At 39.3% G+C, this 25,740-nt stretch overlaps 1 protein-coding gene across 1 annotated transcript in view; it reads left to right on the top strand.

Annotated features, from left to right (window-relative positions):
• The first annotated feature begins 21,798 nt into the window (after window positions 1-21,798).
• Window positions 21,799-25,740, top strand: part of TMEM170B (transmembrane protein 170B) — a 33,320-nt gene continuing 29,378 nt past the window's right edge. Inside the window, exon 1 of the mRNA XM_060614800.3 lies at window positions 21,799-22,120. Coding sequence (XP_060470783.1) covers window positions 21,799-22,120 — 322 coding nt within the window. The remainder of the gene's footprint in view (window positions 22,121-25,740) is intronic.

Here is a 25,740-nt window from a genome sequence, read left to right as displayed (position 1 = left end):
TCCCCTGAATTCAGCAAACATCGATAAACTTCCTGTTAGGTGGCCACTGTCTGAACTCTCATTCTTTGAAGACCTTTCTTTTCAGAAGACAACACTGAAAGAATGTTTCATTTCTGTGTGATTTCAGTTGGTGGTACTCTGGGGATATTTTAGTGAAGTCATTTTGAACATAACATTATTTTGCCACGTACTAATCATCAGGCATTAGTTTCCAGTTCTGTAAAGAAGTAAATATTGGCGAGGTAAGGGGAGAAGGAATATATTTTATAGAATATTACGGTAAAGCTCAGGACCGACCGTTGACTAATAGGTGTTTTAGTATGTTGTTATAAATCTCTAATGGGAAGTTAAGGGCATTACCAACAAGTAGAATTGTGAGCTCCAAATCACCAAATAGAGATTTAGAAATAAATCTCTGGGTAGATTTTGTCTCCATTAAATGAGTATAAAGAGAAAAATGAAGTTTGAATAGAAAGCAATTCACTGTTGTTTCACATCTGATCCTTATTTACATTCGTTTGTTCAATTTATACCTTAAGGAGTCATAAAAATTTTTCTAACAGGTGTACATTGAACGCTTTTGTATCATGGTCAGAGGCTAAGATAAATGACCATATATTTGTTTCCTTTCCATAACCATATCCCCTACCTTGTCTTGGTTTATAAAAATTACCCGGGGAAAATAGAAATTTGTTGTTTTCATAAAAATAGTATAGTAATTATTGTGTTATATTTGGTGAGAAAAACAAATTTTGAACAATGTATTTTAATCTAAATAAAATGTGAATTTTGTTTTTTAAGAAAATTACCAAATAAAAAAGAAAATTACAAAAAAATCCTTTATAACCTTAACAAAAACAAACTCTTTATCAAACTCTTTAACAAAATATTGGCAAGTGAAATCTAGCAATATATTAAAAGAATGATACACCCAACAAAGTAGTTTATCCCAGGAATTAAAAGTTGGTATCACATTTAAAAGTCAATCAATATTATTCATCATATTGGCAAAATAAAGGAACAACACCATAGAACCTTCTCAATAGGTGCATAAAAATCACTTGACATATTACAAAGTTCATTTCTTATATAAAAAAAAGAGTCTAAGTGGAAATAGCAGGCTACCTCCCTCATTTGATAGAGAATATTTATGTAAATATTTATGTAAATCATATAGTTAATATAATGCTCAATGGTGAGGTACTATGTGTTTTCCCTATAAGACTGGACACAGGGCAAAGATTTCCCCTCTTAATGTTGTAATGGAGGTTTCAGCCAGTGGACTAGGGCAAGAAAATGAAATAAAGAGCAAATATGTGTTTGGGTAGAAAATTCTAGAGAATGTATAAGCAACTATAGAACTGATAAAGAAATTTTTAAATATTGCAGGATATGTGAACAATATCCTAAAGTAATTTTTTTATATAATATTGATTTGCTGCTAGTAAAAATTTAAAATTCCATTTGTGATAACAATAAGAAAAACATAAAATACTTAGAAATAAATTAAAAACATGTAAGACCTCTCCACTAAAAATTATAAAACATTGCTAATCCAAACAAGTGGAGATATATACCATGTTTAACGACTAGAAGACTCAGGTAAATTTGAAAAATAAGAAAAGGGCTGGAGGATTTATACTACCTGAATTTAAAATTTACTAAAGCTACATTAATCAAGACAGTGTGATGCTGGCATAAAGACTAACAAATACCAATGGAATAGAATACAGAACTGAAAAACAGACTCACACTCATATAATCAATCAATTTTCAGTGAAGTCACCAAGGCAGTACAAGAGGGCAAGGAAAATCTTCTCAATGAAAGGTACTGGAATAATTGGATATTCAAGTGACAAATGTTTGCCCAAAGAGAACCTGAATTTTCTTTTAGTGTTGATCTTGTCTAATATACTAATCCGATGTATTATCCTTTTCTACTTACACATTAGTAATGTGATATCAGCTAATCAAAGCACTATTTCCACCATCATAGTAAGATTCCCACTGCAGGACTATTCTTTATCTTTTTATAAAAATAACCTTTTTAAGTTACAACAGCAATAGTTTTTTCATTAACGAAATTTCCGATGTTAAAGTATAAAGTAAAAAAAAAAAAATGATCCATGATCACACAATCCAGACATTTTGAGGTCGTCCTTCTAATCTTCTATATATAATGTCATAAAATTTGTATAATGCATTGCAACCTAATATTGTTTTCCATGTGATTTTCTTTTATTCAGGACTCCTTAAGAGTGTATTATTTTTGTTTGCACGTAATGTGACAATAATAACTTTCATTTCAACATAGTTTCATGACATTTATAATTGCATTTTCTGAAGACATAAATTTTAACTGCAAGCTCGGGGTGCCTGGGTGGTTCAGTCAGTTAAGCATCCGACTTTGGTTCAGGTCATGATCTCACGGTCCATGGGTCTGAGCTCCGCGTCAGGCTCTGTGCTGACAGCTCAGAGCCCGGAGCCTACTTCAGATTATGTGTCTCCCTCTCTCTCTGCCCCTCCTCTGCTCATGCTCTGTCTCTCAACAATAAATAAATGTAAAAAAAAAATTTTTTTTAACTGCAAGCTATACCCCAATTACTCTTCCAATAGACATCTATTTCTGGAGTATATGTTAGATCCATAATGACTCTTCTTTTATGGAAACTGCCCATTTCACAATCCCCTACACACAATGTAACTTTGCTGTTGAACAAGCATGGCTCAGAGAAGTGATCATGGGACAAATTTTGTTTTAAATTTAAACTTTAAATTGATTTTGTCTGCTTAGTTCTTCTCTTGTCCCTGATGAAATTTAGGGAAGGTCACAAACTGAGCATTTCAAAATTAAATTTAATATCCTGTCACAAGAAAAAACACAGAAGCAGTCTCTAGGCAGCCAGATTTACAGTAGATAACCTGTTCTAAGACCACAGTTGACTATAAATTGCTGGCAACATGAATAAAATGGGCCAATTATACTCTCACCCAGGAATTTCAAAATTAAGCCCAGAGTAAAGTTTGCCTCTTTATGTGGCTCACAATTATAACCCACTTTGTGGACTGGAGACCGGAGTGAGGCGGTCTTTAGAGAGAAAGAAGCAGGAGGAAATGCAGAAAGAAGAAACAGTTATGGACCAAGAGCATTTCCTGGATTCTGTCAGCTGTCAGTTGCTGGTTTCACTTCCTTCCAGAATGCCAGTGGCGTTTCTGACTTGGGGTTCTTTGAAACCCCCAAATTATTGCAATACCCAAGTCCCCAGTTGTTTTTGTCACACTGCGTTTCTGCTAAAGAGGCCCCAATAATACAAAACTAAATATGGATTATGGGAGGTTTCGTCCACCAACCCTGTTCATGATTATGACAGTCTTTGGCTTGGCCCATGGAAGAGGGCCCTTTTCTGATCTATTTCCTCAAAGGTTCATGTTAGCTTTATAGTGCCCCCTGCTAGCCACGACTTATATGCCCCCACGTTTCCTTACTCACTACTTATATGGCCCTGACTTACTAATATGTTCCTTGCTACTCACTACTTGTATGCCTCCTCCCTGCTCACTCACTAAGATGCTGAGTATAGAGTCGCTCAGATCACCTCTGCTCTTTTGCAGCTTCAGTGTCAAACTTCGATGTGTATTTTCCAGAAGTGAGAGAGTACGTTGTCAGAAAATGCACAGGATTTGATATTCAGTGACTCCTTCGGATTAGTTTTTAATTTGAATCTCTTTGTGCTGTTCCCAGAAAGGCAATCAAGTTTTGTTTGCCTGGTAAGTATTACCAGTAAGTATTTCTGAGGTAGTCAATAATTTTAATTTTAATAATTTTAATACTTTGGGGACGAAGCACCTGACTTTTTTTGGCCTCCGAATAGCAGTAAGTTTTCTCTTCAGAAATTTTGCCTTGGCTGAAGCACAAATTGACATATTTTTAGTGACTCAGGCAAACGCAAAGATGACATTCACTCACCTTGCTAAATAAAATTTTTTCCAGTGTTACCAATATAATTGTTTTTTATTTTTGTTGGTTCCAGATAGCAGTAGACTCAGGATCACCCCAGGTGTCTCACAAGAAGGCTGGATTCCAAGCTACCCATCCCCTTCCAGTCTGGGCTCACCTGACCAACATCATTTTTATTGGTTAGTGTAGTTCTAAGGCCATGTCTAGAAAACCAAAGACAGTAGAGAATTAACACAACCCTAAAGTGTCCTGATAGGTTTTCCTCACAGGGCTTGCAATTCGTGTTGCAGACTCCGTCTGCCCTGGGCGAAACATTTTTAGCTAAGAAAGCGAGTTTGCAGAGCATATTTGATTTTAGAGACTTGGTTTCTCTTCACTCTAAAACTGTTGTGAAACTTAATTAAATGAAGGTAATCAAACAAAAAATACTTACCAATAAGTAATCCACATAGTGCTAGGTGGTGTAAATGTTATAAGAAACCATCCCTCTCTGTGAGATATGGACTTTGCCCTCTGTCTGGTAAAGTAGATGGGAAGAGATATAAAGCAACAGTAATAAAACAGTGCAGAGGGATATATATGCTGATTTTTAGAAGTTCTGAGGAGAGAGATGGGAAAAAGTAAACATAGAAGCTCAGTACAGAAGACACAGAGAGAGAGAGAGTACACATTTTGTATTTCTGACAATTCTTCTGTCATTCCTTTCTTGGGGCTTAACCACAATGACCTAAAACTTCAATGGTCAGAGAGAACTTTCTAGAAAAGTGGGATTGGAGGTGGGGCCTGAAGGAGGAGACAGGATTTGAAAGGATAAATTGCCAAGTGGACAATATACGCCCAAGTATGGAGATAAGGATCCACTCAGTTTTGCGGAGAAGCAGTTAATTTTACTAGAGCATAAGTGCATGTTGGAAGCCATAGGAAACAAGAGTGGGTGAACATGCTGGCTAAAGAGAAGTCAGAGGATTTTATTTTATTTTATTTTATTTTTTTAAATTTTTTAAATGTTTATTTATTTTTGAGACAGAGAGAGACAGAGCATGAATGGGGGAGGGGCAGAGAGAGAGGGAGACACAGAATCGGAAGCAGGCTCCAGGCTCTGAGCCGTCAGCCCAGAGCCTGACGCGGGGCTCGAACTCACGAACCGTGAGATCGTGACCTGAGCTGAAGTCGGACGCTCAACCGACTGAGCCACCCAGGCGTCCCGAAGTCAGAGGATTTTAAATATAAGGAGCATAGGGAATTGCTGAGCAGAGAAATAACAGGGTGAAAATCGGGGGTGGGGAGATTAGCTGCACAAAGGCCATGAAAGATGCATGGGAAGGGTGGAGACTGGAGCCTGGCAGGCTAACTAGGGCATTGCTGTAATAATCCTTCCATGAAGCAGTGAGGTCATGGACTGGGGCCGTGTCACTGCAAATATAGTGGTTTAGTTTCATTCTTTTGCGTGCGGCTGTCTAGTTTTCCTAACATCATTTATTAAAGAGACTGTCCTTTCCCCATGGTATGTTTTTGGCTCTTTTGTCATATATTAATTGACCACATATGTGTGGATTTGTTTCTGGGCTCTCTGTCCTGTCTGGTCGGTCTATGTGTTTGTCTTTATGCCGTACCGTCTTGATTATTATAGCTTTGTCATATGGTTTGAAATCAGGGAGAGCAAGGCCTCCAGCTTTGTTCTTTCTCAAGATTGCTTTGGCTCTTCAGAGTCTTTTGTGGTTTCATACAAGTTGGGGGGGGGTGTTCTATTTTGAGGGGAAATGCCATGAGAATTTTTTATAGGGATTGTATTGAATCTGTAGATGACTTTGGGTTACATGGGTATTTGAAAAATACTCTTCAATCCATGAGCATGCCATATCTTCCCATTTATCTGTGTCTTTTTCAATTTCTCTCATTAACGTCTTCCAGACCACATACTTCAAAGGTTTACTATCATTTATATTACCCTTCAGAGAAGATACTCTGGAAAGCTAGATTCTTATTCTAATGACATTGTCATTACTTAAAATACTTTTTAATTTTCTTTCAAACCAGGTTATGAACTATGCAGACAAAAGTTTCACCACTTACGTTACACCTCACTTTTGACATCATAAGATTTTCCCAGGCTGGCCACTCAACTGACATTATACCAAGTAACTTCTGATTATTTCCAAATGACAAATCCAGCCTCAAATGGCAAACATTAGCACCATTGATGCAGCATTTTTAAAAAGAGTGCTGTTTATTAAAGTTAGCCTTAAATACCCAAATATGAAGAAAAACATTCTGATTCCAAATAGAAAAGCAACCTTATGGGCATAAATGCTTGACTTCAAACCAAGAAAGCTTTTTCACATAACTTTTTAAAAGTATATGTCAGTCTTTTCCCAGATTCTTAAGCAGTTATCCCTGACTGGCTACTTTTACTGAAGCAATGACAAAATTTTCAGGGATGTATTTCCAACTGAGGTCAACTCAGCAATTTCAAAGTAACTGACCAATTTAAATACATGCATTTATTCCTTCCTTCTCATCCATTAGCCCTCAGTATGTATGAGAAGGAAATGGCCCTATTTTTCAAAGTCTTACAAAAAATAGAAAGGAATAAATAACGATTTCAAAATGCTTCATAATCTATTCACATCATGTTCAGACTTTTATCAAAAAAATTTTTTTTAATGTTTTATTCATTTTTGAGACAAAGAGTGAGCAGGGAAGGGGCAGAGGGAGAGGGAGACACAGAATCCCAAGCAGGCTCCAGGCTCTGAGCTGTCAGCACAGAGCCCGATGCGGGGCTCGAACCCACAGACTGTGAGATCATGACCTGAACCGAAGTTGGACGCTTAACCAACTGAGCCACCCAGGTGCGCCAGTGTTCAGCCTTTTAGAAATGAAGGACAAGCAAAAGGAAAAAGGGTCTTTCATTTGCCCCCACTTTAAGTAACTTCCCCAGAGTTTCCAGACCAAAAAAAACCAAAAACAAAAACAAGACCCCAAAATCAAAACAAAACAAAACAAAAAAAAACCCCAAATTATCATTACAAAAAACGTCACTTTGTTTGAAATGAGATCTTTTTAAATACTCCTCTTAGTACACATGGACCATAAATTTTTCACTGCTGATCTTCCTTCTGGAGTAAATGAAAATGCTTATTTATCCCTCTGCATTTTGTGCATCATGTTTCACAGTAAAATACTAAACTGCACTTTATTTAAGCTTGGAAATCCAGGATGAATACAAGGAGGTTGAAATAAAAGAGGAGGTTCCCTTGGAAGCCAGACCTTGAGAAGCAAGAAATGCTCCCTGGTTGCTCAGAGGAAGTTGCATTTTATTGTGCAATTTATTGCTTACACACAACCCTTGGCCTAATTCTGAGAGATGCCACCAATTCAACTGTTGCCCAAACACAGTGCCTTGCTCAATCAAAATCTGTTCATTTGATTTTTAAGACACGGTCTTCCTTTCCTTTGGTCATTGGTAACAATATATTAAGAGGCGGAACTGAATGCCCTAGTTGATACAACCTTTTCTCATACTTAGAATTGAGTCACGTGACCTGGGCTGTAAGGAGAGCACTGATTTATCCTATCCCACTCTTATAATTCCCTCAGCATTTATGCAATATGTATGTGTATATACATGTACACTTACATTTTTATATATTTATATATTGTGTAATACATAAAATATATAATAGATATTATTCACATTATGTGTAATACATATATGTATATGATTATATATGTTACTGTGCATATTATATACAATATATATATAATCATATACATATACATACCTTTATACGTAAATAATAATTTGATTGTATATCATATATAAATGTATGATAATACAGGTTAGATATGTGTGTTTAAATTTTATTTTTGTTTTTATTTATTTCTTTTATTTTTTAATGTTTATTTATTTTTGAGAGAGAGAGAGAGACAGAGCATGAGGAGGGGAGGGGCAGAGAGAGAGGGAGACATAGAATCTGAAGCAGGCTCTAGGCTCTGAGATGTCAGCACAGAGCCCGATGCCGGGCTCAAACTCACGAACCTTGAGACTGTGACCTGAGCTGATGTCAGACACTTAACCGGCTCAGCCATCCAGGCGCCCCTAAATTTTTTGGAATGTTTGTTTATTTTTGAGAGACAGAGACAGAGCCTGAGTGGGGGAGGGGCAGAGAGAGAGGGAGACACAGAATCTGAAGCAGGCTCCAGGTCTGAGCTGTCAGCATAGAGCTCAAGGTGGGGCTCGAACTCACGAACCGTGAGATCTCAATACTGATCCGAACTCAAATACTTAACTGACTGAATCACCCAGGCGCCCCTTTATATGTGTATTTAATATGCACATATTATATATGTATATTTTATATATAATGTTAGTGTATACTCAGTCACAGGTTGTTTTTCACCGGTTTTTTATTGTTTCTAATGTATTATTCTCCCTTAAACCTATGCCGAGGTCTTCAAGGGTAGGAAAAATGGCTTCTTTGAAAAAGGATTATGATTAAAATAATGAAAGAAAATTATGAAAACTATTAACTTGGGTTCAAACGTGTGCTTTTACAATGGGCCCAATATTCTCATTATGTTCCCAATTGCCCCAGGTATTTACTATATGAACTTGAAACAGTTATATTATCTAAGATGGCATAAAAAAATGGCCACTGAAAAATTTATGTTCAGAGTTCTTGCTTTTCTTTAATGCAGCAAGATATTTCCAGTTGAATTCAATCTACTATGGTAACTTAATTAGATGGAACTTTAACAGGGCATGACGTAGCAGGGTAACCTTCATTCTGTAGGCGATACAAAAAATTAGGCAGTTGGAATGGGTAGAGGATGCTGGCCTGGATGAGTTAGCAGCATTCTGTGATAAACTCAGATTGTTTTGGCCTGATAGAAAATTTGGATCACCTAGATTTGATTATTAAACTGAGTTCACCAGTAGATGCCAGGAAATAAAGTCACTGGAAACATCAAGTACAAACGAAGGCACTCCTAATAGGAACAGTATTGGAGTATTAATTAGGTTAGCTAAACTGATAAAACAAAACTCCCACAACACTATAGCTCAGCACTGAGAAAGTTCAAAGTAGGTTCCAGATCAACAGGGGTGCTCTGTGCCCTGTTCTGTGCACTCTTTCAAGAACCCGAGCTGATGGCCGCTTTGATGTCTTCAACCTGTGGCTTTCCAAGCTGCTTGGGTATCACCAGCCCAATGGGTCAGAAAAATGAAAGAGTGTAAAGGGAGGTTATTTATAATAAGAAGCTATAATAACCTCTGGGAGGTTATTATACGCCAGGCCAGGAAGGGGCACACATCACAGCTGGGCACATTTCATGGCTGTCCCTAACGCTGAGGAAGTCTGAAGAACGCATCTCACTGCATGCCTTCGGAGGATGAGAAAAAGAGAATTCAGTGAATAGCAGATGTCTATGCCACAAAGGTCATACAACAAACAGGTCTGCTTCTATGGTTTCTGTAAATTTCAAGTCTCAGAAATCTTACTAAAATAAGTCGTTTTGGGGAGTAGCAGTTAAGTTTCAGGGAGCTGAAGTCAAATGGCATTAGGCTAGGTGACCTTGGCAGGTTACTGGCTGCTCAGAGCTACACTTCACTCATTAGAAAAGTAGAATGACAGCAGAACCTTCAAAGAGTGTTGTGAGGGTCATAGTCCAGCCCATGGAAGACAGAGAGTGTTAAATAGTAGCTTTTAAGCTGTTTGTAACACTTCCTCTTTTCATTTCAGAGCTGCTTTCAGTAATATGAGGGATGTCCCTTCTGCTGAATATGTTGTATAACCCAGGCGTCTTCAGATCTCCTGAATTTCTTGGGTTACCTTTGTGAGGGTTCATTTTATGTGTCAACTTGACTGGGCCATGAGGTGCACAGATATTTGGTCAAACGTTATTCTGGGTGTTTCTGTGAGGGTGTTTCCAGATGAGATTAAGGTAGACTGAGTAAAGCAGGTTGCCTACACTAATGTGCATGGGCCTCATCCAATCAGGTGAAGAAGCTGGGGGGGCTCTTTCTCCTGCTCTTCAAACCACAGCCAGAGGACTTTCCTTGATGTTCTCTCCGTTGATGCCTATGTCCCCGTCCAAGTTCTGTGCTGTCCCAAGCCTGGGCCAGGGAACACGAGAGGAGCCAAATATAGGACACTAATGGTCTGTCCGATGGCACTTCAAATCCTGAGCCCCAGGGTCATGAGCCAAAGTCAAGAGGTGGACACTCAACTGACTGGGCCACCCAAGCACCCCTTCCATAAACATTCTTTTATTTTATTTTATTTTATTTTATTTTATTTTATTTTATTTTATTTTAGAGAAATGGAGTACATGCTCTGGGAAGAGTGGCAGAGGGAGAGACAGAGAAAATTTTAAGCAGTCTCCACCCTCAGCGTGGAGCCTGACATGAGGGGCTCGATCCCACGACTCTGGGATCACGACCTGAGCTGAAATTAAGAGTCAAACGCTCAATCGTCTGAGTCACTTGGGCACCTCCATAAACATTCTCAATGTCAATGATGAAAGAATAGTATGAAAACGTATAGAGTTGGGAGGGAAAGAGGGGGAAGGGAATGCTTAAGTACTCAGATTTCCTCACCTTTTGTAGCTGGGTTGAAATGATATTTAAGGTGGTTAAGATTTAGAAAGAATCTACAGAAGAGCTAATACCAGTGGTTGCCTGAGGGGTACCAAGTGGTACTTGGGAACAGGGTTCAAGAAGACTTTTCACTGAATACGTTTCACATGATGAGAGTTTTCAGCCATGGGAATGTATACATTAAAAAAAGGGACGAGAAGAAATAGAAGTAGATGCTTGCCCATCAAGAGAATCCTTGAGGCACCTGGGTGGCTCAGTCGGTTAAGTGTCCGACTTTGGCTCAGGTCATGGTCTCATGGTTTGTGGGTTCGAGCCCCATGTCAGGCTCTGTGCTGACAGCTTGGAGCCTGGAGCCTGCTTCGGGTTCTGTGTCTCCTTCTCTCTCTCTGACACCTGCCCTGCTTGTGATCTTTCTCAAAAACAAATTAATTAATTAATTAAAAAAAGAGAGAATTCTTTACAAGTCCTTCTTGCATATTCTTTAGAAGAAATATTGTTCAGAAAGCTGGCATTTCCATATGGTTTTATAAAAATCTATTAATATTTAAATACACTAATAGTAAAAAGCTAGCATTAATTGAGTATTTATAGCTCTCAGACTCCATTCTGAGTGCTTATCTGACACTCACATTAGCCCAAGGAAATATTAAAATAAAATATGTAATATATAAATGAAGAGTATAAATAAATATACATGTATTTCCCATTGTATGAGGAAATTGGAGATTAGAGAGGTTAAGTAATTTGCCTAACATTAAATGTTCACATCTGGAAAAACAGTCAAAGTAGGATTAGACCCGGGTAGTTTAGCAGTAGAAGTAAACAGTGGAAAAAACATACAATCTGCTATAATCTAATGGGGAAGAGGAGGGAAAACATATGTAAAGAAATGGAGGTAAGTAGTTTTAGGATTGTGTGGAGTGGGTCAATAAATACATTCCAAACAGAAGATGATGTGCATATATATCAGTGATGGTGATAGAGATTATCATAAAAAATAAAAACAGAATTTACCCTTTTAAATTATAAGGAATGCACAGACAAAGCAAAAGAAATACAAACTATACTAATTAAATACATTGTTTTAAAAAGCAACAAAAATAGAAATCATAACATAACTGTGATACAACTAATACCACATACCTTTTATAACAACAAATAGAAATGGTTTAGATTCCTCTATTAAAATAGCCTCATGCAAGGGAAATTGAAGCAAAAACGAACTTGGGGGACCTCATCAAGATAAAAAGCTTCTGCACTGCAAAAGAAACAATCAACAAAACTGAAAGGCAACCGAAGGAATGGGAAAAGATATTTGCAAATGACGTATCAGATAAAGGATTAGTATCCAAAATCTATAAAGAACTTACCAAACTCAACACCCAAAAAACAAGTAACCCAGTGAAGAAATGGGCAGAAGACATGAATAGACACTTTTCCAAAGAAGACATCCAGATGGCCAACAGACACATGAAAAGATGCTCGACATCGCTCATCATCAGGGAAATACAAATCAAAGCCACATTGAGATACCACCTCACACTGATCAGAGTGGCTAAAATTAATAACTCAGGAAACAACAGATGGTGGGGAGGATATGGAGAAATGGGAACCCTCTTGTCCTGCTGGTGGGAAACTGATGCAGCCACTCCTGAAAACAGTGTGGAGGTTCTTCAAAAAATTAAAAATAGAATTATCCTACAACCCAGCAATAGCACTACTAGGAATTTATTCAAAAGATACAGGAGTGTTGATTCATAGCGGCACATGTACCCCAGTGTTTATAGCAGCGGTATCGACAATAGACAAACTATGGAAAGAGCCCAAATATCCATCAACTGATGGATGGATAAAGAAGATGTGGTACACACACACACACACACACACACACACACACACACAATGGAATACTACTTGGCAATGAAAAGAATAAAAACTTGCCATTTGCAACAACATGGATGGAACTGGACTGTATTATGCTATGTGAAATCAGGCAGAGAAAGACAAGTATCATATATTTTCACTCATGTGTGGAACTTGAGAAACTTAACAGAAGACCATGGGGGAAGGGAAGGGGAAAACATAGTTTCAAACAGAGAGGGAGGTAAGCCATAAAAGACTCTTGAACACAGAGAACAAACTGAGGGTTGATATGTGGGTGCAGGGGAGGGCAAAATGGACGATGGGTATTGAGGAGAGCACTTGTTGGGATGAGCCCTGGGTGTTGTATGTAAGTGATGAATCATGAGAATCTACTCCCGAAGACAAGAGCACACTGTATATACTGTACATTAGCTAACTTGACAATAAATTGTATTTTAAAAATAAATAAAGTATTACCAATACTGTTAAAATATTTTTAAAAAGTCTCATGGCATATCAATCATAAAGTCAAACTCAACAACAGAATCCCTGAAAGTTGTTCAGAAAGTTATTCAGAAAGTTGAAAAAGAAAAGACAAAATTATGCTTGGCAATGGTGCCTGGATGGCTCAGTCGGTTAAGTGTGCGACTTGGGCTCACGTCATGATCTTGTGGTTTGTGGGTTCAAGCCCTGCGTCAAGCTCTGCGCTGACAGCTCAGAGCCTGGAGCCTGCTTCAGATTCTGTGTCTCCCTCTCTCTCTGCCCTTCCCATGCTCGCACTCTGTCTCTCTCTCTGAAAAATAAATAAACATTAAAAAAATTTTTTAAATTATGCTTGGCAAATACAAGCAAAAAACATTTCTGTTAGAGCCAGAACCTTAATATTAGATAAGATTAAATTAAATTTAAAAACGTCTATACTACAAATTAAGACATTTTTAATTACAAGGTGTTAACCTTAAAAATAAAACTTCCAGTTATTTTACCAGCAAAAACGGCTTTGTATGGGAATTAGCTGTCAAGCAAACTTAGGCAAAAACCAAAGGCAAGTGGGCTGAATAAAGGAGAGGAATGCTCTTTATAGAGTAGAGGGGAGGCTGATATAAACAAAAATTCCATTGGAGTAAACTGGGAGTTTTAAGTGTAGTGGATCCTCATTGGCTGGGCTGTTGCCAGGTTAGGAGGAAAACCTTTCTTCCTCCTGCTGGGATAATAAAGCAGTGTCCATGTGCAAGGTCCGTCTGATGACAAGTAGTAGGGCCCCAGGGCTCCCCTGATCCAACCTCCCGACTCCATTTTAGTGACGTTTCTCTTTATTAATTTTCACAAAAGAAAAAATCATAATCAGACTCTAATAGACTTGAAAAATATAGAATCGAAATTCATAAAGGTCAAACCATAAAAATAGGAGAAATATGTAGAATTAGAGTATCGGTAGGAGACTGACCTCACTCAGCCTGTATTGGACTGTCTCATCTGTTTCAATTATTTGTTGCTTCTACACACCCATCCTTCCCCTCTTTACTTGTAGGTAGAATATATTTCTTTCTCCTATTCACTTCGGTCTTGATCATGCAACGTGCTTTGGCCGAAGGAATGGGAGTATGTGCATGGACCATATCTGTTCATAAACTTTAAGTGCACCTGCTTAGCCTGGAACTGACAAACTCGTTCCCTCCAGCACTGGGATCAGGGTGAGGTGGGTGAGGTAGGATCATGAAAGTTCTGGGTGAGACTGTTTCGTGTAAACATTTTGACATGCTGTTCAACATGGATTTTTGTCTTAATATCGATGTTAAAAACATTGAGTGAGAATGGCATTTATCTTGATCCCTGAGTTTTTGGAGTCCTCTTAAAATTTGTATGCAAGGCAAGAGCCCTGGTTGTGACCCTAGTTCCTGCCCTAGACCATGAGCACAGCCTGAACCCAAAGGGTGGCTTCTCCTCCAGTTCTGCATCTGAAATGAAAAGGCCCGGAGCTGGACTGAGCCAGAGCAAGCAGGTACCAGGGAACAGCAACTGATCTTCAGTTCTCACGCACCACAGACAAGAAACGAGATGTATTGTTAAGCCAATGAAAATTTGAGTTTGTTTGTTACGCAGCATGGGCTAGTGAAAATCTAAGGTACAGCCTATGTAGATTTAGCACATAAAAGTAAGATGGCTAAGACTGTTAGTAACACAATAAATATAGTAGATCTTACTCATGTATATACCACACTATTCCCTAAAAATGGAATACACCTTTTTGTGTACATACTCACTTACCAAAGTTAACCATACACTGGCTCATAAAGAAAACGTGAATAAATTCCCCAAAGTAGAAAATAGTATAGATAACATTCTTCGACCACACTGTAAAAGCATTATGAACTGCTAATAAATATAAAACCTCCTCCCCTAAAAGTCAAAAATGAGAAGGGAGTCTCTCTTTGAAGTAATTTTAAAGTAGACATCAAAACGAAAGTGGCAGAATTTCTGGAAGGTAACAATAGAAAATGTTAATGGAACATCATATCTCGAAAGCCACAGGATAGACCTGAAGTAGCACTCAGTGAACAAACTTAAAATACTTGTACTTCCTAAGAAACAAGTAAGAATAAAAGTAAATGAATCAAACAGCTAACATAAAATTTATAGAAAACAACAAAACAATGCAAAGGAAAGCAGCAGAAACTGATAATGATAAAATTCAAAAAAATGTGAATGAGTATATAGATACATGAAGGACTGACAAATATCTCTAAGACCCAGTTAACTGGAAAAAATATAAAATGAACAGCAAATATAATTGAGATAAAGTGAGGGAAAGTGTAAAGTCACAAAATGAGCAATGTGTTGGAGAAATTAAAGGAATTACAGGAGGCGTTGGTTAACTCTGAAAATTATTTTTCAAAATGGTGTCAGAGAGCTAAAAATAGACCAAAATAAAAAAATATATAGGAAAAAGGATCAAGAAGAGAAAAAATATCTAAGTATATTGATTGACCTAGGAAAAATAATAAAAAGTAAAAAGTAAAAATAATAAAAGTAAAAAGTTGACAAAAGAACTGCTTCCCCAAAGCATGGAGAGCAGTTTTATGGTTGAATTGCTCCAAACATTTAAGAAAAAGAGAAGCCCACATAAGGACAGTTTCTAAGTATTTTGTATAAAGCCAATACAAAATTAATTAGAAAACAAACGAACAAAAAAACCCCTAAATCAAACATGTCTCTAAACAGAACTGCAGATCAATCTCACTTATATCAATGGTGCAATTCTAATAAAAGATTAAGATGCAGAATTGAGTAGCATATTAAAGGAATGGGAAGGGGTGCCTGGGTGGCTCAGTCGGTTAAGCATCTGACTCTTGGTTTCAGCTCAGGTCATGATCTCACAGTTGGTGAGTTCGAGTCCCGCATTGGCTCTCTACTGTCTGCACGAAGCCTGCTTCAGATCTGTACCCCCTCACTTTTTGCCCCACCCCAGCTTGCACTCTCTCTGTCTCTCTCAAAATAAATAAATAGGCACTTTCCATAATTTGGCTATTGTTGAAAGTGCTGCTATAAACATTGGGGTACAAGTGCCCCTATGCATCAGCACTCCTCTATCCCTTGGGTAAATTCCTAGCAGTGCTATTGCTGGGTCATAAGGTAGATCTATTTTTAATTTTTTGAGGAACTTCCACACCGTGGCCATGACCAAGTGGCATTTATTCCAAGAACACAAAGAGAATATATTAGGAAATACATTAATATCATTCACCGTGTACTTACAACCAAAGGAAGAATCACATGGTCATATCTATAGATGCTGAACAGACATTTTCAACAACTTTTCAAAATCAAAATTCTTAAAATAAGAGATCAAGATTTCTCAATTTACACTACACTCATTTGTAAATTAGACATGATTCCACTAAAAATATAACCAGTAACATTTTTAGAATTAGGAAGCTTATTTTATTTTACCTTATTTTATTTTATTTTATTTTATTTTATTTTATTTTATTTTATTTTATTTTACTTTACTTTTTAGGAAGCTGATTTTATCGTCCGACTTCAGCCAGGTCACGATCTCACGGTCCATGAGTTCGAGCCCCGCGTCAGGCTCTGGGCTGATGGCTCGGAGCCTGGAGCCTGTTTCCGATTCTGTGTCTCCCTCTCTCTCTGCCCCTCCCCCGTTCATGCTATGTCTCTCTCTGTCCCAAAAATAAATAAAAAACGTTGAAAAAAAAAATTAAAAAAAAAAAAAAAAAAAAAGGAAGCTGATTTTAAAGTTTCCCTGGGATAATACACATTCAAGATTAATCAGAAAAAAATTGAAAATGAGTAATAGACAAGAGGGAACTATTTCAGGTTTTGAAGGAAATTCTACTGTTAAAGAAAATAAAAACAGGGTAGTACTGACACATGAACAGACGAATAGATAAAACAATGAAAACCCGAAAATAAATCCAAGTATATAAAGAATTTGATACACGATATAGCTGGAATTTTAGGTAGTTACATATTTTAGGTATTTAGGTGGGAAAATGATGGATTTGGGGACAACGGTACCCATCTGGAAAAAAAAAATTGGATTTTTACCAAACTCCTTACATTAAAAAAATTCCAAGTGGACCAAAGTTGTAAACAAAAACACCCATAAAATATTTAGAAAACATATAAGAAGGTTTAAAAATAAAATCTGAGAAAGATTTTCTCTTTTAATGTTTGTTTATTTTTGAGAGAGAGAGAAAGAGAGAGAGAGAGAGAGAAAGAGAGAAATTGGGAGGGAGATCCGGAAGCCAAATCAGGCTCTAGCTTTCACCACAGAGCCCAAGGCAGGGCTCAAACTCATGAACTCTGAGATCATGACCTGAGCAGAAGTTGGACACTTAACTGACTAAGCCACCCAGGCGCCCCAAGAGGAAGACTTTTTAAAGCATGAGTGAAGATACCATAAAATGAAAGCCTGACAATGTAAATATCAGAAATTTCTGTATGACAAAAAAAATTATTAAAATTAAAAGAAATTGACAAACTTTTTGGAAACAATAAATGAAATGCATATCCCAAAGATTAATTTGTTAAATGTATAAAAGCCCTTACATATAGTTTTTAAAAGATAAATTATGTGAAAGGAAAACGGGTGAAAGTCCCTAGAAAAGGTAATCCAAAAGTTCCTATACACGTAAAAAAAATGTGTAACCTTACTGAAAATCAGAAAAATGTTAATTAAAATACAGCGAAATACCATTTTCACCATTTTGATCTTGGTATACAATGCTTTCTGATGTTTAGCTCAATAGTGAAATAATTTAAGAACTGAAATGTAGTGTAGATTATGTATCACAAATCTACAGATGCTGTTTAGTTAACACATTATTTTATGTTTTTTTAAAAAAATATTTGGCCTTTCATCTATAATATGACCAGGGTGTATGCAGGGTAATTTGTAGACACTGATTTTTAGGGTGAAAACTGCATCTCATATGTTGTAAATGCAGAAGTGTGTGTGTGTGTGTGTGTGTGTGTGTGTGTGTGTGTGATTTTAGCAGTATTTTTCTTCTTATGCTCATATTAACCTTCAGAGTATGAATTCTCGGAGTCCAAATATTATTATGTATTCTCTTTCTAAGACTTGGGATAATAAATAAGGTGGTAGAGGGAGGGCACAAAAATAAGGTGGAAAATAGGACTGGAAGCATTGGCAGTTATCTGTCTGTCCTGCCATCTCAAACATGCCCCTCACCCTTCATGACTGTGGATGGAGGTCATATCCATTGCCAATATGGATCAGCTTTTCCTTTTCTGGGCAGCACCATAAAGTAGCTTGACATCCTAAGTGTGTCGTATCTTACTGGGGAAATAAAACAGGACACACCTTTGTATTTCCTGGTCCCAGAAATTTCAGCTTTTTAAATTCCCAAGGTGGGCAAATTGGAATGATACAATTTTAGTAGGTAGACTAACTACATTTAGAATGTGAATTTCCACAATGTCATTTTGCGGCATTGTTTTTAGAATTAGAGCTTTTTGAGAAGGAAATAGTCTTGTACTTTGTTTCTCTGATTTACTGTGATGGAAAATGTCTCTTGACTTTAATAGGTATGCTGAGAAACATTGCAACATGTAAATTTCAGTGCAGTAGTTATTTTAGAATAATAATTATGACTGCTTCTTCCTTTTGTTTCTGTCATTTCTTCCAATTGAATTTTCTTTTCTTCAAAAAATAACCAACAGTGCTCTCATTTCTGTGTGTGTACAAAGATTTGCACAGCCTTGTATATGGATTGTGAAAATAAAATAGTCTAATAGTGTTGAGAAATTTCAACTCATCCTTGTGACAATTGAATCTATAGTTTTAATTTGACACGGGGCCTAGCCTAAGGAAGGAGGTCTGTGTTATTGTTACTTAAAGGACACCAAAAATTTCAAGAGAGAGATACTATCATTATTCCCATTTTAAAGCTAGTAGGTAGGTGCTGGAGCCAGTGTTCAAGCCATATTTTCCAGGTAATCAATCTATTGAACCTACCCCACCACTCAGGGTTTAGAACCCAGTGAAATGTGTAAGAACATGAAATTAGGTTGCCTACATAATGTGACTCTGTGCTATAGTCCTGGATAGCAAGAAAGGACGATAATAAAGTGAAGGGAAAAAACCCTCAATAATGTTTTTCTCCAAGGATCAATATCATTTTATATTCCAATTGATTTTGAGAGCTTTCTTCTGAGCCCTCTTTGGACAATTAATAGGATGCCTAAGACTTATGGATGTTCCCTTATCTGAACGTAAAAAATAAACCAAGAACTGTTTATTTCACACTCAAGAGCACAAGATTGAAAGACACCTCCAGGGTTTGTTTCGTGTGTTCTCTGACTTCTGGCAGGAATGTGACTCAGCCATTCCTTGATTGTTATATTTACTCAATATCAAAAATCTGCAAGGAAAGAAATTATACAACCTCTACTTGCATTAACTCAGTTTTGAGTTTCATAACTCTGGCTATTGGGGAAATGTTCAATTCTCTCAAGAACATAGGCTTCCAATACAGTAGGTATCATTACCTTTATCAAGGCAAAGACAAGTAAAATGCAATGCATTAGCCTAGAGTAATGACCTTAGTCTCCTTAGAATCCTATAGATTCTGCTTAGCATAGAACATTATGGATAGTAGGTGCCAAATAAATGCTTATTAAATTGAGCTGAAAAGCAGTGGGAAAATTGTCAAGTTATGAAAGCACAACTTGAGGCTTCATTGCTGCGTCTTACTTTCTCAATTCCTGAAGTCACTTAGATTTAGTTTTAAAAAAATATATGGAACAAAAAAATGCTGACTTTTCTATGTTCGTTCAATTATTCATTCAGCAAATATTTATTGAACATCATGTGCTAGGCACTGCCCCAAGTTCTGAATATTTTAAATATATGTATTTAATGAATGCTACTATGTGTATATAATAGTGTGTAACCATAAGAACCCCAATTGATTCCGTGTTAACTGACTAAAAGTTCCTGATGTGAGAATTTAATGAGCTGTTGCTATAAACCCTTCACAGAACGTGATCACATTCTCTAATATCACTAATCAAATAATGCCAAATCTTTTAATGTTGCCACCAGGTAACCTGCACGTCCCCATTCAGCACCTTAAATTATGGAGTTAATTAGTGAGTTGAGAAAGGTAATGTCATAGCAAGAAAGAATTCATAGACTAGGAATTTCAGAAACTAGGCTCTGAAGTGGCGTCACCTACGTCAAATCACTTAATTCTGCAGGATGAGTTCTCTACCTGTAAAGTGAAATGAATTAGAAAAATGTTAAAGCCTCTTTTAAGTGTCATATTCTATGATATTAAATTGATTAACATCTAATACTTCTAAATTGTAGAGGAAGATAAACTCCACATTATGAATTTTGGCTCAATTCCAAATCATGATGCAAAAATTTCCCTTTCTTGTGATATCAGGCAGGTAGTGCATACATGTGTACAACGGAGGGGTTGAAAAAGGAGGGGTGCAGAGAGCTGCCTTGTGCATATTTATGCTATCGCCAAAACTGAGCTTTTATTTTGCAAGTTAAAAGGTTTCAAACATCAAGGAGGAGTTTAGTTCGCTGTGGTTGTAATTTAGCTCCTCCGGCTAGTATTGGATACAGAGAAAGGCAGCAAACCCTGGGAAGAGAGTCTATCTAGTTTCAGTGGTAGGGGGAAAAAAATAACGGGAGACTTTCACAATTTAGATAAAAAGAATACCGCAATGGGAGAAAAAAAAAAAAAAAAAAAAACTAGATCAGGGGATGGCGTGGAGGAGTAGGACACCTGCCAAGCCTCGTATCAATCGGTGATTTCAGATGCTAGAGCGACGGGAGGCCCAAGTTCTTGCTGAGGGGAGGACTGGATAAAGATAAAACGGGTCTATTTCTGTTTTAGTGGCTTAAAAATGCATTCCGCAGGTAGTGACCTATCCAGACCACCTGACTTACTTAAAAAAAAAAAAACCCCGCAAATAAATGAATCTAAAATGTTGAGATATTTACGCCCTTTAAAAAAAATAGTAACTTGTACGCAAACATCTTTATCAAAAGCATTTTATTCGAGGCCGAAGATCTGAAATGCCACAGAATCCATCACACGGGTTTGAGCACCCCTCACACCACCGCCAGGTGGGTCGGGCTGCCCCTCAAGCCGGGGCTCCAGCATCTCGCAGCATCTCGGTGCCTCGCTTTCCCCGGGCTACGACTCCAGCTCTCACCAGGCGCGCCCCCGGGGCCTGGGGGCGGGGAGGGAGTGGAGGCGGTTCCCTCGGAGCACCCAATCAGCAGTGGGGCCGGGCGGTGGCGCTAGTGACGTAGGCCGCGCTTCCCTCCGCCCCACTGCGGGCCGACGCCGGGCGCCGTCAGCCGCGCGAGCTCGCGCGCGCGCGGGGAAGGGGGAGGAGGAGGGCTTTGGGGGCCGGCCGGCAGTCGGAGGGCGGCGGGTCGCGAGAAGGGGGAGAGTGAGCATGCGCAGCGGCTCCGGGGACGGCGGGGGAGGTGGGGACCTGTGCGCGCGCGCACGAGCGGCCCGCCGGCGGCCGCGGGTGGAGGGGGCGGTTCCTCGAGTGTCGGCGGCCGGAGGGTGGGCAGGCTGGCGGCAGGTGCCGCCGCGGCCGCCGCCGCAGACTCCTCCGGGCCTCGGGTCTCTTCGTCCTCCGGCGGTGATGAGCTGGGCCCCGTCGGGGGCTGCACCTGCCGTCTGCCCATCACCCCGGGCCTCCCTGCGTGACCTCGGCCTCCTCGCGTGCCCGGCCCCCGCGGCGCGGGGCTGCCCCTGAGAGGGAGCGACAGCGGCCTCTTCCGCCCCGAGTCTTCGCTCGGGGGCCGCGCGGGGAGAGCGCCCGGCCCCCTCCCCTCCCCCGTCCGCCGTCCTCAATGTCTCCCCGGCGGGGAGGGGGCTGCCTGGGAGACGCGCTGAGCTGCCCCCCCCGGAGGCCCGTCGGCGGCAGCAGCAGCGCCCGGCCCGGCGCCCCGCAGCCTTCCCCGGCGGCGGCGGCGGCGGCCTGGAGGAGCCGCGCACCCGCCGCCGCCCCCGGAGCCTCGCAGCCGCCGCCGCCACCCGGCGCCCGAGGAGAGGGCGGCGGGCGCCCCCCGGGGAAGATGAAGGCGGAAGGGGGCGATCACTCCATGATCAACCTGTCGGTGCAGCAGGTCCTGAGCCTCTGGGCCCACGGGACGGTGCTGAGGAACCTCACGGGTAATTGATGCGCCCGGGGTGGGGACGGGGATGCGGTGCCGCCCCCTGCCTCCTTTCTCCCTCCCGAAGAGGGGCCGCGCTTCAGCCGCCCCACCCCCGTGCGCGCCCCGCTCTCCGGCTCGCGGCCCCTGGTCCCAGAGAGGAAGGTGTTAACTGGGTGCACTTCGCGCCGGTCCCCGGGGCGCTGCGAGGGTCTGGATCGCGGGCGGAGAATCCCCGACCCCCGCCTCCTGCCCGGCTCGGGGAGGGCTCCCGACGGCGCTGCCTAGTGTAGTACACGCCGAATAGCGTTAGTGCGAGTCTCGGGCACAGTTCGCGTGGATTTACCAGCCCCCCATCCACGCGCGCACGCACATAGACACACGCACGCACACTCCGCTTCTTGATGCTTAGGTCTGTTTCTTTCTGACACATCTCAGACCGGATACAGGGCTTAAATTCTGTGTTCACAACGATCAGATCAGTTTGCCTCACCTGTTAAATTTTTGTTGCTGTAGATGACTAATGAAGTAGGGTGTAGTGGGCCAGAGACTGGGCCAAGGTCTAGTGCATTCTAAGCATTTCAGCTTTGACCGCATTATCTCCTCCCTCCTAGTTCCTATTTCCTTTTGTCTGTCTCTCTCCCTCTGGCCTCAAGCTGCCGCTTCTGTGACATTTGATTATTTATTTATTTACTTATTTATTATCATTTTTTGTATTTCCCTTCATTCGTCAAGGCTGTCAGGAGGGAATTGGACTTCACTACATTATAATAACCTAAATTGTAGTTGCAAAAGTGAGCAGTAATGCCCATAGATTTTTATCGCATCTGTAGGTTTGCTTTGTGACGAAACTTCCAGGTTTGTTAAGGTGGAGATTCTTACACTCTGAGTTCTGAGTTTTAAAAATACCCTTTAAAGATGAGTGTTTACAAGAAGGAAATTCAGTTGCAATTTGGCGACTCCTCAGTTCTCTGCTTCTCAGAGAAAAAACTTAGAAACATACTCAGGATTTAATTCTTGAAAACATATAAGGCTAATTTTGGTAGAGCATTAGTATTTTAAAATCCATTACGTCAAAGTGGTTAAGAGTGTGGAGAGTATTTTACAAATATAACCTGTCCTGACAAGGTACACACGTGTGAATTATGTATATTGTCTTGTATATGTATATTTCTCAGATATTTGTAGAAAAGAAAATTGATGGAATTTTATACCACAGATTTTCTTGAGCACTGATTTTCTTGACACTGATTTTCTTGAATGTGGCAACTATAAAATTAACATCGGTTCTGGATTGATTCATGGTGTCCTCACCTTGAATCTGTGGTTATTTGCTTTGGAGCAAACTGACCTTACATGATGGTTGAGGGTCAGAAATACGTTTTTATTTCCAAAAAAAAAAAAAAAATACATCGACATGAAGACCATTTCATGATTCAGTTGAGTTTAGAGATACCTTATGTTCTCTTACTTCTGGCTCTGCTTGTATTTATCCACCATTCATTTCTCAAATATTGTATTGATAGCGTTTGTAGGAGTGAAGTGAAAAGAACTTAAGAGTTTGTATTTGTATATGTTAAGGACTGGCTTAACTCATCATTTATTTAGAGAAAATTAGTTTGGGGAGTCAGAGTAGTGTAAATGTAACTTCCCACTTGGCCAGATTTGCCAATATTTTTAAAATGTTTAATAAGATTCCAGTCATTATAGTGGCTTCTAGTTCTTCAAGTCCCCCATTAGGTTGATAATAGCAGTTTCAACCCAGGATTAGCTCTCATTTCCCCCTAATATCATCTCAATAATCATTTTCTCATCAGACTTTGCCGTTTCATGCAAGATATGCTGAACATCCAAAACTAGTTCCTCAGGTCGGCCTGAGGAACACGGGGACCTCTTTTACTTCCTAAATAATGAGTCTCAATGTGCAAAATTCAGTTTGTGAGGATAAAAACGGAGGGAGATAATAGATTAGAAGTCTTCTTTGCCAGCAGGTCGGCATACCACATGTTAGGAATCACTTCACGTCGAAAAAAGTGGATTCTAAAAGTGGCAATATTGTGATGTGGTTCCTTATGGCCTTTTCATGCTGGTGACCTTAGTGATCCCTTATGTAGCTTGGTCATTAGTCAAGAGATGCTCCCTACAGTGCCATTTAGAATTTGGTCTCCTAAAAACAAATACACCTCCTAGAACAAGACAGCCACCACTTAGTGAGTGCCTGCTATCTATCATATATATATATGTCACTTAACATATATATGATTTCTAATCTTAATAACTTTCCAAAGTAGAATTACAGAGAGGCCCAGAGAGGGAAATTAAATTGCCCCAAATCCTGTTGCTAATAAGTGGCTGAACTAGGATTTCAACCCCAGGCTTTGTCCGCAGAATTACTCTTTCCGCTTTTTCACGTGACTTTTACTCTTCCTCTTTACTTTCTTCAGGCAGAATGAGTTACTTGCTTCCCCCTGCTACTTCTGCTCCATGTATATGCCTTTATTATTATATTGTTCAGTTATATTATAATTTTTGTGTCTACTAGACTGTGAGCTTTTGGAGGGTGAGTCATTGTCATAATCAATGGAATTCTGGAATTTTAGCATTCTACCTAGTACATATAAAAATACTCAATGCATGTTTTTTGAATTGCAGTTCCAAAATAATACTTAACAGTTGCATGCTTTAAACATTCTAGTTGCATTATTTTCCAGACACGTCTGTTGGAGTGAATGTGCTGTTAATCAGGAAATGAGTCGTTTAAGCAGCTTTTATGGATTGATGGCCATACCTTTAAACCACACATATGCCTATTAAATGCACTTTTTGGAGCTAGTTACCATGTGTTCTTATATTTTATTTAATCTTTTTAGTAATCTGGAGAAAGATGATTGTTTATCCTTATTTTATGGATTCAGACATTGAAGCCAAGAATAATTTGGTTAGCTCTGATAGCTAATATGTGAAAAATTATTACCTTTTTTCAGATTATGGTAACACATTAACTCAGAAGGCATATAAAGTTGGAGCTGAGATGGCTAATACAGAAAAAAGCATAGTGTAGAACCAGACTGATTTGGATTTAAGAAGTGACTGTGTGAAAGACTTATAGAAATCTGGTTAGTAGGAATTCTGGTTAATTAAAAACAAAAAACAAAAGGAGAATGTATTCTCATTTCTATTTCTTTTCTTTACACAAACCGACAGGTGTTATTTATTCTTATGTTTGTATTTTATCCCAGACGTGAAGCAGGGAAGTTTGTTTTTTTTTTAATGTTTTTGTTTTCTTTTTTGAGGGAGAGAGTGTGAATGGGGGAGGGACAGAGAAAGAGAGACACAGAATCCGAAGCAGGCTGCAGGCTCCGAGCTGTCAGCACAGAGCCCGACGTGTGGCTCAAACTCACAAACTGTGAGATCATGACCTGAGCTGAAGTTGGACGCCCAACTGACTGAACCACCCAGGTGCCCCAGCAGGGACGCCTTTTTGTATTGACTTTTATTTTTCTTAGAGACCTTTAGAAAATAGTCTTGTGTATGTATTACTTTGATAGAAATAAAATTTTTAAAAAGTGATAATAAAAAAAAAGTGATAAGAAACAGAAATTAGAACTAACTTTAGAGCTAGAAGTTATGTAGTTTGAC

The sequence above is a fragment of the Panthera onca genome, chromosome B2 (assembly GCF_046562875.1).
Source record: "Panthera onca isolate mPanOnc1 chromosome B2, mPanOnc1 haplotype 2, whole genome shotgun sequence".
Lineage (NCBI taxonomy): Eukaryota > Metazoa > Chordata > Mammalia > Carnivora > Felidae > Panthera > Panthera onca.
This window is presented reverse-complemented; position numbering and strand designations above follow the sequence as displayed.